The 14,689-nt window shown below is 36.6% G+C and overlaps 1 protein-coding gene across 1 annotated transcript in view; it reads right to left on the minus strand.

Moving 5' to 3' along the window:
- The window catches only part of CDH12 (cadherin 12), a 164,696-nt gene extending 150,278 nt beyond the window's left edge, over positions 1-14,418 (minus strand). Inside the window, exon 1 of the mRNA XM_072851357.1 lies at positions 14,188-14,418. Within this exon, the coding sequence (XP_072707458.1) occupies positions 14,188-14,418 (231 nt within the window). The remainder of the gene's footprint in view (positions 1-14,187) is intronic.
- Between the last annotated feature and the right edge of the window lie 271 nt (positions 14,419-14,689).

Here is a 14,689-nt window from a genome sequence, read left to right on the forward strand (position 1 = left end):
CTGGAGATAAACTACTGAAGCAAATAACTTCTGCATATTTATCTAACTCATAGCATACCAACTGTCCATCATTAACATCAATCAACTGTCCATCAATAATGGGCAATAGAGCTCACAGAAACACACAGAATTAAAGAATATTTGGGGCCTGTCTTGTGGATATTGGGCAGAGGGGTTGCAGGCTTCTTTCCTCCCAGATAATGCCATTTGATATTTTCCCCAATAACACAAAATTATCTGTATAATATATATAACCTTATAAAATTCAGTACACATTTCTTATTATCTTGTATAGCCTATAGGAAAAACAATGCCAATAGGTTAATTACTTATACTATTATTTTTTACAAGTTTTTAACTACTGATACTTGGAGATAATTAAAGAAAATGAGCAGCCTGTCAGAATTATTTAATACACTGAGGAAGCCATGACTTCAGAATCAGTCTCTGGGGGTGGGCTCCCCAATGAAACAAGTTAACAATCTATTTTCCAAGGAACACAAGTGAAGAAGCATAAAGCATAATGCAGATAGATTATTATGAGTTTAACAGCACAATATTTTTGATTGCCTGTTTTCTCTGTTATTTTAATAATTTTGTAATCTAGTCTGATGATCCATGAATACAGTAGGCTAGTGAAGAATTGACAGCACTGCCCTTTTCTCCCCTTCCTTCTTTCCCATGAGCTTACTTCACCTTGCAGTTACAAATTTGACATTATTAATGTCAAGACTAGGAATGGACTTGGAAGCTAACTATTTAATCTAAAGAGCATTGCAGTGGCTGGATGTAGAGAAATTTAATCAGTAATCATTTATTTCATTTCCAGGTAGGCAGATCTGCCCAGCTCTCTGTTACTGTGTTGTTCAGCATAGATAGAACTCCCTACTTATCAATTCAGATAATATAAAACAGTAGGCCATTATTTATATTAAAAAACACATGTAAAAATAATAACAAAATCAGAAGAATGGACTTTCTAGTCTCTAGGGTTTCAATATAATTTTGATAATTACTCTGACAAGTAATTCAGTGTTTCTTGTGCTTCAAGTCCCTATTTATGGAAGAGAGCTAATACTTTCTTGTCTCACAGAGCCACTGCAAGGATAATCATTGCAATGTTCAGATGCCTTAGTGATGAGGCCCATAAAAGCACCCCTCTGAATCACAGTAGTTTATAAAGATAGTAATAAGTGTAGAGGACAGAACAATTCATTTAGTGTAGGATCAATTACAATTTCTTAAAAAAAAAAAAAAGTTCCTCCAAAACAAAAGAATAGGTTACACATTAATTTATTTTTTAATTGACAATATATCTAATTTTACTACCCTGGGTAATAAAATTATGCTATAATTGCTACTGGGCTCATCTGGCAGAATTTTACACTGAGCTTGCTGAAGAAGGAATGATGTAGTAAGTGCAATTCAGAACCAGGCCTTACAATAGCTTTCAGACATAGTAAATGAAGCATTGCAATGAACATGTCAAAATGGTAAATAAAATAAACCAATCTTGTTTGTATCCCACATAAAAGAAGAACTTATTTATGGTTCTGTGTTTTGCTATACAAAAAAGCCAGAATTATTGTTTCCAACATAGATAACAAGCATGTTATTGCCCTTTAACTTTTTGATAATACCAAATTAGTCTATCATCGTAGAAATTACTCAAAATAAGTAAATACTGTACTTTTTTAAAATGCCACAGTAACACCTACCTTTACTGAAAAGAAATTATCAGTAAAACTGGTCAGCATTTCAGGTTTTCAGCATCTTTATTACAGTTCTCAAACTGCACAAATGTTGTCTTCCAGAATTCATTAGGCTTATGCGGGAATCTCCTGATTCCGCAAACACTCATTGATTATTTTCTCAGACTCTACTACTGGCATCAGTTAGAGTTAAACTAGAAGCACTTACCTGCTGTTGGGCTGATACAGCTGGATTTGACAAGCAGGAGCTATTATCTGGCTTATATGATAGTGCTGAAAAAGTGCTCTCAGACTCTAGAACATATACATTGCACTAATAACTTCAATGAGATTTTTTTTCTTGGCTTGCTCTTTGACAGTTTATGCTTCGCTTCTCACAATAAGAAAAAACATGTTTAGAGCAATTAGAATGCTCTGCACCACTTTTTAAATTGTAATCCTTAATTCACATAAGCCGTAATACATAAATATCTATAGGCTGATGTTTTTTCACACAGTAACTCGTTAACTAACCAAATCTGTATTTTGACACACCAAAAAAAATGTCTTTATTTTCTCTATTATGAAATACTAAAAAACTATGTTCTCTTCAACAGAGTATTTCTACATCAACACCAAGATACAAGAAAAAAAAAAAAAGACTCATAATCATCTGTGATCAACAGCTTACTCAGACATCACTGCTGAAAAGCAACAATATCAGAAAAAACTGAATAGAACAACCTCTGCTGAATGGCACAGTGTCATCGCCAGGGACTATGGTTTACTCACTGCCATAGTCACAGGGAGAAAAGGTTTTACTAATTAAATCACATTTATTGACTTTATCTTCTAAGATATTGGAACAGAAAATTCTCTCTCATCTTGCTTCACCTTAAGCTTCTTTAAAGGGCAAGTGGAACTGAGAAACACAAAACCACTTTTGAAAATCCAGAGAAGTAAAGAAAAATCAAAAGGCTGGTGTACACACTCCTGACAGACCTAACTTCTTATTCAACCTGCACACAAAACATCTACTCTCCTTCAATTTATGTGGTATTCATTTTGTATAAAAAGGCTGTTTGTAAACATATAAAGAACTGTGAAGGTTTTTGAATTTGCAAGATAAACAAGGACTTCTTCCACAGAAGTAAAGCAGAAGGTGTAACAAAATCTTCCTTTCATTTACTTTTTGCTTTTCAGTTTATCAGGCAGTCAGACTAACATGATTTCAACTCTTATCCACTTTAACAGGTCATTTCAGTTTCATGAAGCAGATTGGAAAGTATGATTTGAATAACCTATTGCATTTTCCAAGAATGGTGTAAGATTTGTATAAAAATATAAAAACATCACAGCAAGAAGATATATGGGAATATTTGTGCTTCATATCTGTCTTTGGCAGCCATGTTTGAGTTTGGGCTTGAGTGCAGGTACCACTGCAGTTCAAGGTTGTCACATTTGTGTTATATGTAGATGACGAGCTTGCTTGGGAGGTTTCATTGCACCTGATCAAATCCCCTCCCATGCTCAAGTTGGCCTGAGCACAGATTGAGCTGGTTTCCCCTCATCTGAAGGCAAAGAGAGAATCACACAGACAGCATAGAAAGCTGGGTGTGCAGGCTGCAGCACAAGCTCGGTCCTTCAGCTAACAGGACAGTAAGTATAGCTGCAGCTGTGCATAGCGTAGGTGTTCAGTGCTTAGGCCAACTTTAGAGTAAAGGGATCTTCTGAGGGGTTTGCAGGGGGCCTGAGCAGGCTCATCTCTTTTTAAGGATCTTTTAAAGCAAGATCCTCTGACAGCTACATGGACTAGAAAACAAATGAAACAGTGTGAAATGGTAGGTAGTGAGAGAGCTTGCAAGGTGTGAATGTTTACAACAGTATCACAAAACTCTTGCTAACTGGATGTTTTTCTCAACATCACATCTCAACATCTGCTCTACTGTCTTAAAGCTTTCTAAACTAATATTATTACTAATATAGCCACATTCACTAAAGAATTAGTACATTGCTACATGAAGTACTACAGATATTTGCATTTTACATATGAGTAATGTTTATATTTTCACTAGGAAAGTTAATATTTAAGTAAATATTTTTCTATTTAGAATGGAATTGTTCTTTGATCATATTCCTGCCCATCAAACTGTCCAAATGACTTTCAACAAAGTTAAATGAGTCACTTCTGGGGACAAGACCAAAATAAACAATTCTCATTTAAAGTCTCTCATTTATATTTTTTCCTAGGTGGAGGAGAATGCCTGTTATTACCAAAGATCCCCACAGAAGAATGGTGTGCTGCGCTGCATGCAAGTGGCTTCCAACCCAGAACTTTGTCTCTGGCAAAGGCCAAAAATGGATACCTGGAGAAAAGCATAAGGTTAGAGAAAGCACAGTGCACCACATAATTTTCAAGCCTCCAGTAATTTGTGGAGACATTAGTGGTGACTCTGTAGTTATCAACCTTCAGCAGCTTAATTTTTCATGAACTTGTTCACGCTCTTCTCACACACATGAAAAATTTTAATATCCACAGCACCTGTGGCAGGGAGCTACCTATTTTGGATTTATAAATTTTGTGAAGAATCACTTCCTTTTCTTTGTTCTGAATGTGCCACCTGTTGGCTTCATTTGATGCCCTCCACCTTACATTGGCGAAGGAGGGATTCCTCCCCCTTTAGCTTCACCACTGTGCTCTAGACTTTATGGAGACCTATCATATCTCCTCCTCTTTGTCTCTTTTCCAGGCTAAGGGATCCCATCTTACTCAGTTGTTCCTTACCAAGGATACAGACCCTTTGTATATTTCTCTGTACTTTTTCCAGTTCTTTGGGTCACATGTCCTTTTTGAGAGCAGAGATAAATAATTCACACAGTGTTGAAGATACTGGTTCACCAGAAATTTAGATACAAAGATGTATTAATGACATTTGTTTTCTTCTGCCACTGCTAAGAATTTTTAACATCCCATTTGCTTTCTTGTCACATTCCACTTTTCTTCTTTGTTAAGACATTTTTTGACTTTGGTTTTTTTGCAGGTTTTTTTCCAGGTGGAAAAAATGTAATCTAATCTTTTACATATAAATTACTTTTTAGCAAATACAAGGTTCATTTATGAAAGCAGTTCCTTTCATTGGACTTCCACAAACATATGTGCAAAATGTAAGGAAGCTTTCGGGTACACAAGGTGTACTTCAAACCAAAACAGAAGCAGCAGTGTTCAAACTTAACTATAAGTTGGGTTCATTGCTCAGAATTTAATTGGATAATTTGACCCTCTGTAAGGAGTAAAGCGATTGTAGCTTTTGCAGCAGAGTGGATGTCAGGTACAGGGAGACAGAAAGAAGGATTAGAGGATGGTTATCTCTAGAGGGAGAAGAGAGACAGGTCATTTACAGCCTGTGGAACATGGAGGTGGGTGAGGGAGAGGGAGACAGTGCTATAAACCCAATACCTGCTCTGAGTCCGTTGCTTTCTGTATCAGACAGTTACAAATTGCGGTTTGATGCACGTACTTCTGAACCACAGGGGTTTTCGCACCTTAGGACGTCTGCTGTGAAAAGAGACTCAGGGCCTTGACTCGCAGACCATGCTAGATGTAACTGCAGCACCTGATAAGACTGCCAGTCCTAATTATCTTTGTTTCTGTTTATAACTTACATACAAGGATATTAACTGCAGTGGCTGAAAAAGGGATAATCTTCTAACCCTTTAGCTTCTCCTATAAGTTGGTGCTGGGCACCTGACTGGACATTTTTCTTTATTTTGCCTGAAAAACATGCTTAATTAATAATTTATTGACTCTTGCTGGGAAAATGTTTTTGTTTTGTGATATTTAGCATTTGATTTTAAAAAATGAATTTAAGTTTGAATTTTGTTAATGCATTTTATTTTATACTCATATATTATTTTTGAATTTCAGTGGCAATTTTTCATGCTATGTTTTCAAAAAATGTAAATAATTCTGTGTTTTATTAAAACAATGAATTTAAATGATGTAAATATTCACATTTTAACACCCTTTTAAAATTTTAAGTGGAATTATGAAATGAAATTTATAAATTTAAATTTATGAAGCTTGCTGTTCTAATTTTTTTTGCAAATAGTGTTTTTATACCAAGTCAGCATCCCCCTAAAATGAGCAAAAGAAACAAATAAGTCCACATTTTGGGAAAAAAAAAAAACAAACAAACAAACCAAAACACCTGCCCCATAGGTATGAAATCCTGAGCTTTAAACTAGTCTCCTATCATCTAGCAATTCTTTCATTAATATTTCTATAATTTGACTTTTCCTATTGAGAATTTATATTTTTGTAGTATGTTTCAGTGAGGTATTATCCCCTTCTTTTTTAACACCTCACATATTGCAGCAATCATAAATTTTATTCCATTTCTGAACCTCCTTGTTCCTTTGGTTTACACATTATTAGCCAGATACAGGAATGTCTGTAGGTATTTAATATCTTTACGTATTTTGCTCTTTGGCTAATTCTATTTAATTTCTGACTTTGTGTTCTGATGCTCTTCCAGAAAGGATATATCGTGATCTCAGCTAGTTTCTCCTTCACAGAATCATAGACTGGTTTGTGTTACAAGGGACCTTAAAGATCATCATGGGCAGGGACACCTTCCACTAGAGCAGGTTGCTCAAAGCCCCATCCAACCTGGCCTTGAACACTTCCAGGGAGGGGGCATCCACAACTTCTCTGGGCAACCTGTTCCAGTGCCTCACCAGCCTCACGGTAAATAACTTCTTCCTTACATCTAATCTAAATCTACCCTCTTTCAGTTTAAAATCACTACCCCTTGTCCTATCACTACAGGCCATGATAAAGAGTCCCTCCCCATCTTTCCTGTAGGCCCCCTTTAAGTACTGGAAGGTCACTATAAGGTCTCCCCAAAGCCTTCTCCTCTCCAGGCTGAACAACCCTAACTCTCTCAGCCTGTCCTCATAGGAGATGTGCTCGAGCCCTCTGATCATTTTCGTGGCCCTCCTCTGGACTTGCTCCAACAGCTCCATGTCCTTCTTGTGCTGAGGGCTCCAGAGCTGAATGCAGTACTCCAGGTGGAATCTCATGACAGTGGAGTAGAGGGGTAGAATCACCTCCCTTGACCTGCTGGCCATGCTTCTTTTGATGCAGCCCAGGATACGGTTGCCTTTCTGGGCTGCAAGCACACATTACTGGATCATGTTGAGCTTCTCATCAACCAACAGCCCCAGGTCCTTCTCCTCAAGGCTGCTCTCAATCCACTCATTACCCAGTCTGTATCCATGTTTGAGATTGCCTTGACCCAGGTGCAGCACCTTTCACTTGGCCTTGTTGAACTTCAGTTCACTTGTAATTGATGATCTAATGTTTTACTAGTTATAAATTAAGTTTTGAGTTGCTGGCATACATAATACATGCCTGTGTCTGATCTGAGTATTGGAAACACCATGTCCATGGCTTCCAGGTGAGTCAGCAATTCTCAGCCAAACTACAGATTTAGATTAAACAAATTCAAAATTTTCAAATTCACGTGGATTAAAAGAGACTATGTTTTGGTTTGTCCCTCCCCTTAAAACCTCCAAAATATTTTGTTAATCTTTCTTTAAACTATCCTTTCACATATTTCCTGGTTCAAATGATCTTCATGTCCAGATGAAGCCATTTATACAAAAACATTCCAAACAAAACTACAATAGATATAAGGCTTTTCCTTAGCAGTTTAATTTCTACAAGGTCATTTGTATTTCTCCGTCTGTGTTGACAACATAAACTTCAGACACATGCTAGCACCATTAGCACCATCCACTCAGCTGTGTTCAGAGGTCTTGTGAGAACTGGTGACTTCATACTAACAGGACCATTGCCACAGGCTTTCAGTCTCCTACACTGATCACTGAATTCTTGGTCAATGCAGCCTGCTGAGTTTGAGAGTTTTAACTATTTCTATTTGTGACCTCCTTAGCAGTCTGGAACAATGACCACAACCTTTTACATTCTCTAAAATGTGGGTTACTGCTCAAGAAGTTGATTCTTCCTTTATATTTTGACCTTTCTTAGTCCTGAACTCACTCTTTCTCCTCTCTCATGCAATTAATGAAAACATACATAGTTCTCATCTTTGTTTCATGTCCAAATACCTCATATAATTTTTATGAATGCAAGGACCACAGGCAAAAGGTGTTGCTACTATCAGTATTTTGCTTCTAATTTTCCTGCTATGAGCTACCTAAGTAAATCAATAAATAAGTGAAGCCACTAGATCGAATAGAAACATTCTGTTGTAAGTTGCTCATCTCTACCACATGTGACAATAAAACTAGGTCTTTATACATCTTGTAAAAAGATAAGCTTCAAAAAGTAAACATTAAATGCAAGTCTGACTTGCTCATGGGAGTTTTGCATTTCCATGGTTCTACTTCCTTCTCATACTTTCACGTGCAGCTGTCAAAATTGCTTTGTGTCTCACATACTTTATGCAATATACAAGATGCAAAGCTTTTAAAGCTTTTAAACTTTTTTCACCAGCCAGAAATAAGTGAGAGACACAAAGGTTTCAGCTCAACACAGTTCTGTCCCCTGTTCTGATTCCTCTTAAGCTTTTTTACTGTTTCATTTCTCCTCATCAATTTTCTTATCTGTAATAAATTGTGACAATGCTTTTACTTGAAAATGTGCATGGTATAAACTCAGTCAGTCAGTTTAGTAAGCCAGGCTAACATGATCATGCCTGATCATGCTTTAAATTATCATCTAAGGACCACTAAGGCCCAACAAGAATTTTACTGTGATGTCTGCAGACAGAGGTGGGTATATGAATTCATGTGGGTTACAGATGTACTGAACAAGCTCATTCTTATAAATAGTATTTGGAAGACCTTTCATATTAAAATCATCCAGAAATGAGTAACTGATGTCCTGCATCATGGGAGCCAATTAACACATTACTAGCAGCAGTCCCTGAAAAAACTCTCATCTCCTTCAAGATGGCACTGTGCAAATGTCTAATGGAAATGTTAACACAGGACTCTCTCTTTAGTATTGTTACTTCAGTTGTGGGCATAGAATCTGATAAGCTAGGAAAAACCCTTATGACAGCTTTAAATGAAATATTGTGACCCTCTTAGCAGAAATATAGTAGAAATATAATTTTTTTTAAAAAATCAAATAAATCAGAGTACAGTTATGAACAGATACTTAAGCTTTTTTTTTTTTTCTTCAAAGGGCAGTAGCTTTCAAATTCACTTCATGTATTTCACAGAATCACAAAATTGTATAGGTTGGAAAAGACCTTCAAGATCATCAAGTCCACCACTACCCCATGTCCCTAAGCACCTCATCCAAACGTCTTTTAAATATCTCCAGGGATGGTGACTCAACCACTTCTCTGGGCAGCCTGTTCTAATGCTTGATAACCCTTTCAGTGAAGTAAAATTTCCTAATATCCAGTCTAAACCTCCCCTGGAGCAACTCGAGGCCGTTTCCACTCATCCTATCACTTGTTACCTGGGAGGAGAGACTGACCCCCACCTCTCTACAACCTCCTTTCAGGTAGTTGTAGAGAGCAAGAAGGTCTCCCCTCAGCCTCCTTTTCTCCAGGCTAAGCAGCCCCAGTTCCCTCAGCCGCTCCTCATAAGACTTGTGCTCTAGACCCTTCACCAGCTTCGTTGCCCTTCTTTGGACACGCTCCACCACCTCAATGTCTCTCTTGTAGTGAGGGGCCCAAAACTGAACACAGTATTTGAGGTGCAGCCTCACCAGTGTTGAGTACAAGGGGACAATCACTTCCCTAGACCTGCTGGCCACACTATTTCTGATATAAGCCAGGATGCCATTGGCTTTCTTGGCCACCTGGGCACAGTGCTGGCTCATATTCAGCTGGCTGTCAACCAACACCTCCAGGTCCATTCTTTTCTTTTAATTTTATTTTTTAATTTTTTTTCCTTTAATTTTTTTTTTTTGAAGTTAACTCAGTGCTTGTGGATAACAGCAAAATTATAACCACAGAACTGTAAATTTTTTTGTCTGAGAGCAGATTCTGCACAAGCAGTGCAAAGTTTCCTTAATAGACTGTCCTGTCATCCAGACAGACACCCGAGAGGGAAAGTAACTGTAAAATCTGAGTGTGCATTCAGAAAGAGGTGTTGACTTAAGCCTGATGGAAGGGGGTCAACATTAATTTAATTATATTTAAAACTATCCACTATAAAATGCATAAATGAGTTCTGTGCTCATATTTCAGATACAGAGGATAAATTACTAGGTTTCAGAAAAGTACTCTGTTCTGGTCACAGATACAGAGCTCTGCTTCCTCCAAATCAGCACTGTTTCTGCCTTGATATATGGTGAAACCCCTGAAGATGATGAGGCTTTCTCAGGACTGAGTCAGATGAAAAATACCATTTTGTTACATGCATCCTGTACTGCCACAGCGCAGTCATGACTATTACATTTTTCAACTGGTGACGATCATAACAAGAAAAAAAAAAATCTGTAGCAGTTTGTACTTGAGCACGTATAATGTAATGGAGGTTTAAAGAACAAAATGTTGCAAAACATATAGGTTATTCATTAGCAAGATAATATCTGGCAAGCTGAGAATATTTAGTTGTTGCGCACTGGAAAACAGAAGAAAAATGACTGTTACCTCAAAGAGAACTTTGCAATCTTTTCCTATGCACCCAGCCTATGTTCAGTACAAGTTGCCACATGCCTGTCTCCGCAAGCTTGAGGACGGCCAGCAAAAATCCTTACTAAGAGCAATTGTGCAGGTGTACAACATGAGAAAGATGTAATGCATTTACACACCAGGAATGCAAAGATACACATACATAAATGGAAGCATGCTACTTGTGTAACAACCAAAAAACTTTGTTAGTATTATCTTTATAATGAAGAACCTATACTGTTCTCATCTATTTTGTTCTTTTGAACTTTCATTTTATTATGCTGCCTCTTCATGTCACTATTGAAACACAACAATAAAGAAAGGTTACAGCAAGATGTATAATGTTCTGGTGGGGTTGCACCCCCTTGAGCTACCCCTGCATAAGGGCAATTAAAACTGTTACCTTGTTAGTGGTTATAAACTGTGTTGGGACATGGCCATGCTTGAGGATCTGATACTCAGATGATTTCTATCACCATTCAGTGAGGACTGAGCTTTGGCACAAAAAAAGAATCGTGAACATTTTTATCTTAATCCACACATGTGCTGTTTTGCATGGCCTTCTGGAGCTTCACAGTACCAGGAAAACACATAAAGCACAGCAAAGTATGTACATGAGCAAGCCTTATTTTACAGCAAGCCTTCTAGCATCCCTTCAGTTTTCATGGGTCACATGGCAACACCGTATTCCAATTTTGCTTTTTAGTCTGGGTCTGCTTACATGGATCTCTACTGAAGGGGGCTACCTTTTGTTTGGTAATCTGATGGATTTTTATGGCTCTTCCGTATTACGCCAGCAGAGGATTTCCAAACTTTGATTTAATATTCAGGTTAAATGGCTTTTAATGTGTCAACATGAAGCACTATTTCAAGATCTCTAACTGTGAGCTAGACTAATCCCCATCAGTTTCTAACCTATATTTTGATTTGCAACCTGACACTTCTTGAGATAGTCTTCTAAAAACAGACATAAAAGGAATTAAGTGCGTTGGCTGATAACAGCTGACATTATTGCTGTAAATCTGTGTTCTCATACAGGTGGCTTCCAAAATGAACTAGTCACCCCTAACTGTTTAGTGAAATTGTCAGCTGATTTAATAGACACATTAAACTCCTATTTATAAATTACTGTGACATTATTAGTGCAGCAACTCTATAATAAGTAATATAAACGCCAATGCACATGTCACTATATTGTGTCTGGCCATAATGGCCGGAAGAAGAAGATAAAAAGCCTGTGATTTCAGGTCACATGAAATATCCTGCACTTTATCATGTACTTAATATCACTTTAAAATATAGCACAGTAGTATTATAAAAAGAATTACTTTGAAAATATATAATTTTGGCATAAAGCTAAATTATGGTAAATATAAACCAAATTTATTGCTGCAATCAATCAAGAACTCAATTACTTTTCATACCTTAAAAATTTTCTGTGATTTTAAAAAATTACATAAGATCTAAAGATAGCAATTAGCCACTGTTGAGTGTATTTCAGTATGTTGATAATGGTTTGAATTTATATTAAGCATGGCTTTCACCATCTAGATTTAAAAGCACAATTTCTCTAAAAAACTTCTCCCATTCAGTGCTCTACCTTCTTTGGGAGCTTTGTGGAAAATAAGGGGAAAACACTAACATCTCCATCTTGGGTTTGGTTTTGTTTTGTTTTGTTTTGTTTTGTTTTGTTTTGTTTTGTTTTGTTTTTTAAAGGGATTAGGCAAAGAAGATTTATGCAAAAACTGGCAGGTTCTTTCTTCAGGTATATTGAAGCAAATAGTTAATACAGATAAAATAAGTAATAATAAACATCAAAAGGATGCTTAGCACGTAATAAACGTTGGAAAAAAATTATCATCTCGAATTAATTGCATTATTCTGGAAGCAGATTTTTTCACTTAATGTTACTAATGTACTAATTAAACTTCCTAATTTATTTTGTGTTTCACCACCAAGATCCTTCTGTATTTTATTTTATTTATTAGGTAAGTGGTATATGATATACTGTCAAGAAACATCACTATTGTGTGTACTACATTCCAATTAGATGTTTCCTCATATTTGAAAAGTGTCTTTTCCACAACTTGTAACAGTTCAAAAAAGTCTTAAGAGTTAAAAACATGCCAGGTAAATCTGTGATGTGATAAGTGTTACTCTTAATGAAAATATCCCATTAGTCCTGAAGTTACTTATAAACTCAAATTCAAATGTATTGATAATAGTCAATTTTGTGCAAAATTCATATTTTGGCAGCATAGAACTGACCCTAAATGACTACTCAGAATATCTTACATAAAGGAATAAAGACTAATGAATTACAGTGGTGCAGCAATAACATCTGTCTTCTACGGTAAAAGGCACAGTAATCACGTTGCCTATGCTACAGCATCAAATGTGATTAGAGTCCTCATCTGCATCTTTAGCGAGTGGCCAGAACAAAGGTATGTGTTAGAGAAAGTGTAATTTGTAACAACCAGATGTCACAAAGATGCAATTTTTCATTATGTGATCCCCCCTCTTCAGACTGTAAAACAAACACATTGTATTATCTTTGTGATATAAACGTACATTCTGCTTTGTAAATTGTTTTGACTAATATGTTTTAGTGTTTAACACTAATGCCTACATATGTAATATCCAAGTACAATTTTGGCTAGTTTGTCAAATCATCTAGTGAACCACATGTTGTCTTTTGCTGTTTTATTTATAAATAAAACAGAAATAAATAAAACTACTAAACTACTAAAAAAACCCCACCTACTCAGAACAGTTTCCTGGAAGGGCAGGAGGGAAAATTAATTTCAGTGAATTTTATTTATATTTAGAAAAAAACCCCACATTCCCAGCTTTTACATTAAAAAAAGTTAAAACATGGTATTGAAGTAAAAACTGAAGCATGATGCTTCATTTTTATGGTAGGTGAATTTAAACCTCACTGTCTAGGGAAGTGGCATTTGGGGACCCAGGAAATGAATCCTTGACCTCTTATTTTCATTGAGTAAGGGCCTTTACTTAAACTGAAAATTATACATAACATGCAATTATATACTGTGGTACTATTTTTTTCAGGTCTCGTTTTCCGCTTTCCTTTCTGAAAACACTATAATCTAAATTCACCCCCCACACCCCCCAAACAGTTAGTTATCAAATTACTTATGCCTTATTACAGAAACAGTGGTCATATAACGAGAGAGATAATTGCATAAATTCTCTGCATGTGTGAGTGTGCATGTCTGCACACGGAGTATAAAAGCTATAATGCAAGAGTTTGAATTACAAAGCAATAAAACCTATTAGAAATAGTTGAAAACAATCTGAACAATCAGAAATAAAAGCAAATGATACTGAGACATAAGATAACAGAGCAAAATACAGGCATCTTCGTTAGCTGAAAACTGACTTGGAGTAACCATACTGATCAGAGAAATGACTGTGCATTCTGGGCTAGAGACTTCTGGTTTAAATCTTATCTCTGATATCAGTCTGCCATTTGTTGCTAAAAATCGAGTATGCTATTCCAGTAGATTCAATTAAAGTTAGTTGTGCACCACAAACTTATCTCAGAACTCCCATTTATTTTGTTTTATTCCAAAACCAAGGATAAGGAACTAAGACAAACATACAAAGGTAGAAAGTAAAGGTTATAAACTTGTTCACTAAAAATAATAATATCCATAGTGGCTATATGAGAGGCTGAATGGTGAAGGGGATGAACAGACGGAACTACTGTTAGTTGAAGAAGATTTGCCCCACCAGAAACAGGTACACATTTATAGCACATTTTACTATTTGTCTATGTCATTTCAACTTTTAAAGAAAGGGTAAAAAATTACCTTTCCCACATACTGAGGTTCGGAGCCCATGTACTCCTCCAGCACAAAAAATTGATTCCACACCCAGCCTCGTTTGACTCGTTGGGCAGATGACCTCCTCCCTGGCACTGGAACAACATTTTCTCTTGGCTCTGCTTCTAAAGTCTGTTGTGGTTGTGGATGCAGTGGCGTTAGGAGACCTCCATCAAACAGGACCCAGAGAAGCAGGGATAAGCAGTTCCTTGTAAGCATTGGCAACGGCTTCCCTATAGCGAGTAATAAAAACTCCAGCACTTAATGCAGAGCAGAGGAATCCAGGTTTGAGGTGTCTGTGGCCTCCACCACTTAGCTTCTGATTTTATTGCGGAAATGCTAATGCAGGCATTAATCCTTCTGATGACAAGGTTTTTGCCGCATTAAATTCCATCTAAAGGGACCTATAAAAGAGATTTACATGGCAACATCAAATTACATAAAATTACATCGAAGCATTCATCAAAATTCTCACACCTAGTTAGTTTCT

This window comes from Ciconia boyciana, chromosome 2 (assembly GCF_034638445.1).
Source record: "Ciconia boyciana chromosome 2, ASM3463844v1, whole genome shotgun sequence".
Classification (NCBI taxonomy): domain Eukaryota; kingdom Metazoa; phylum Chordata; class Aves; order Ciconiiformes; family Ciconiidae; genus Ciconia; species Ciconia boyciana.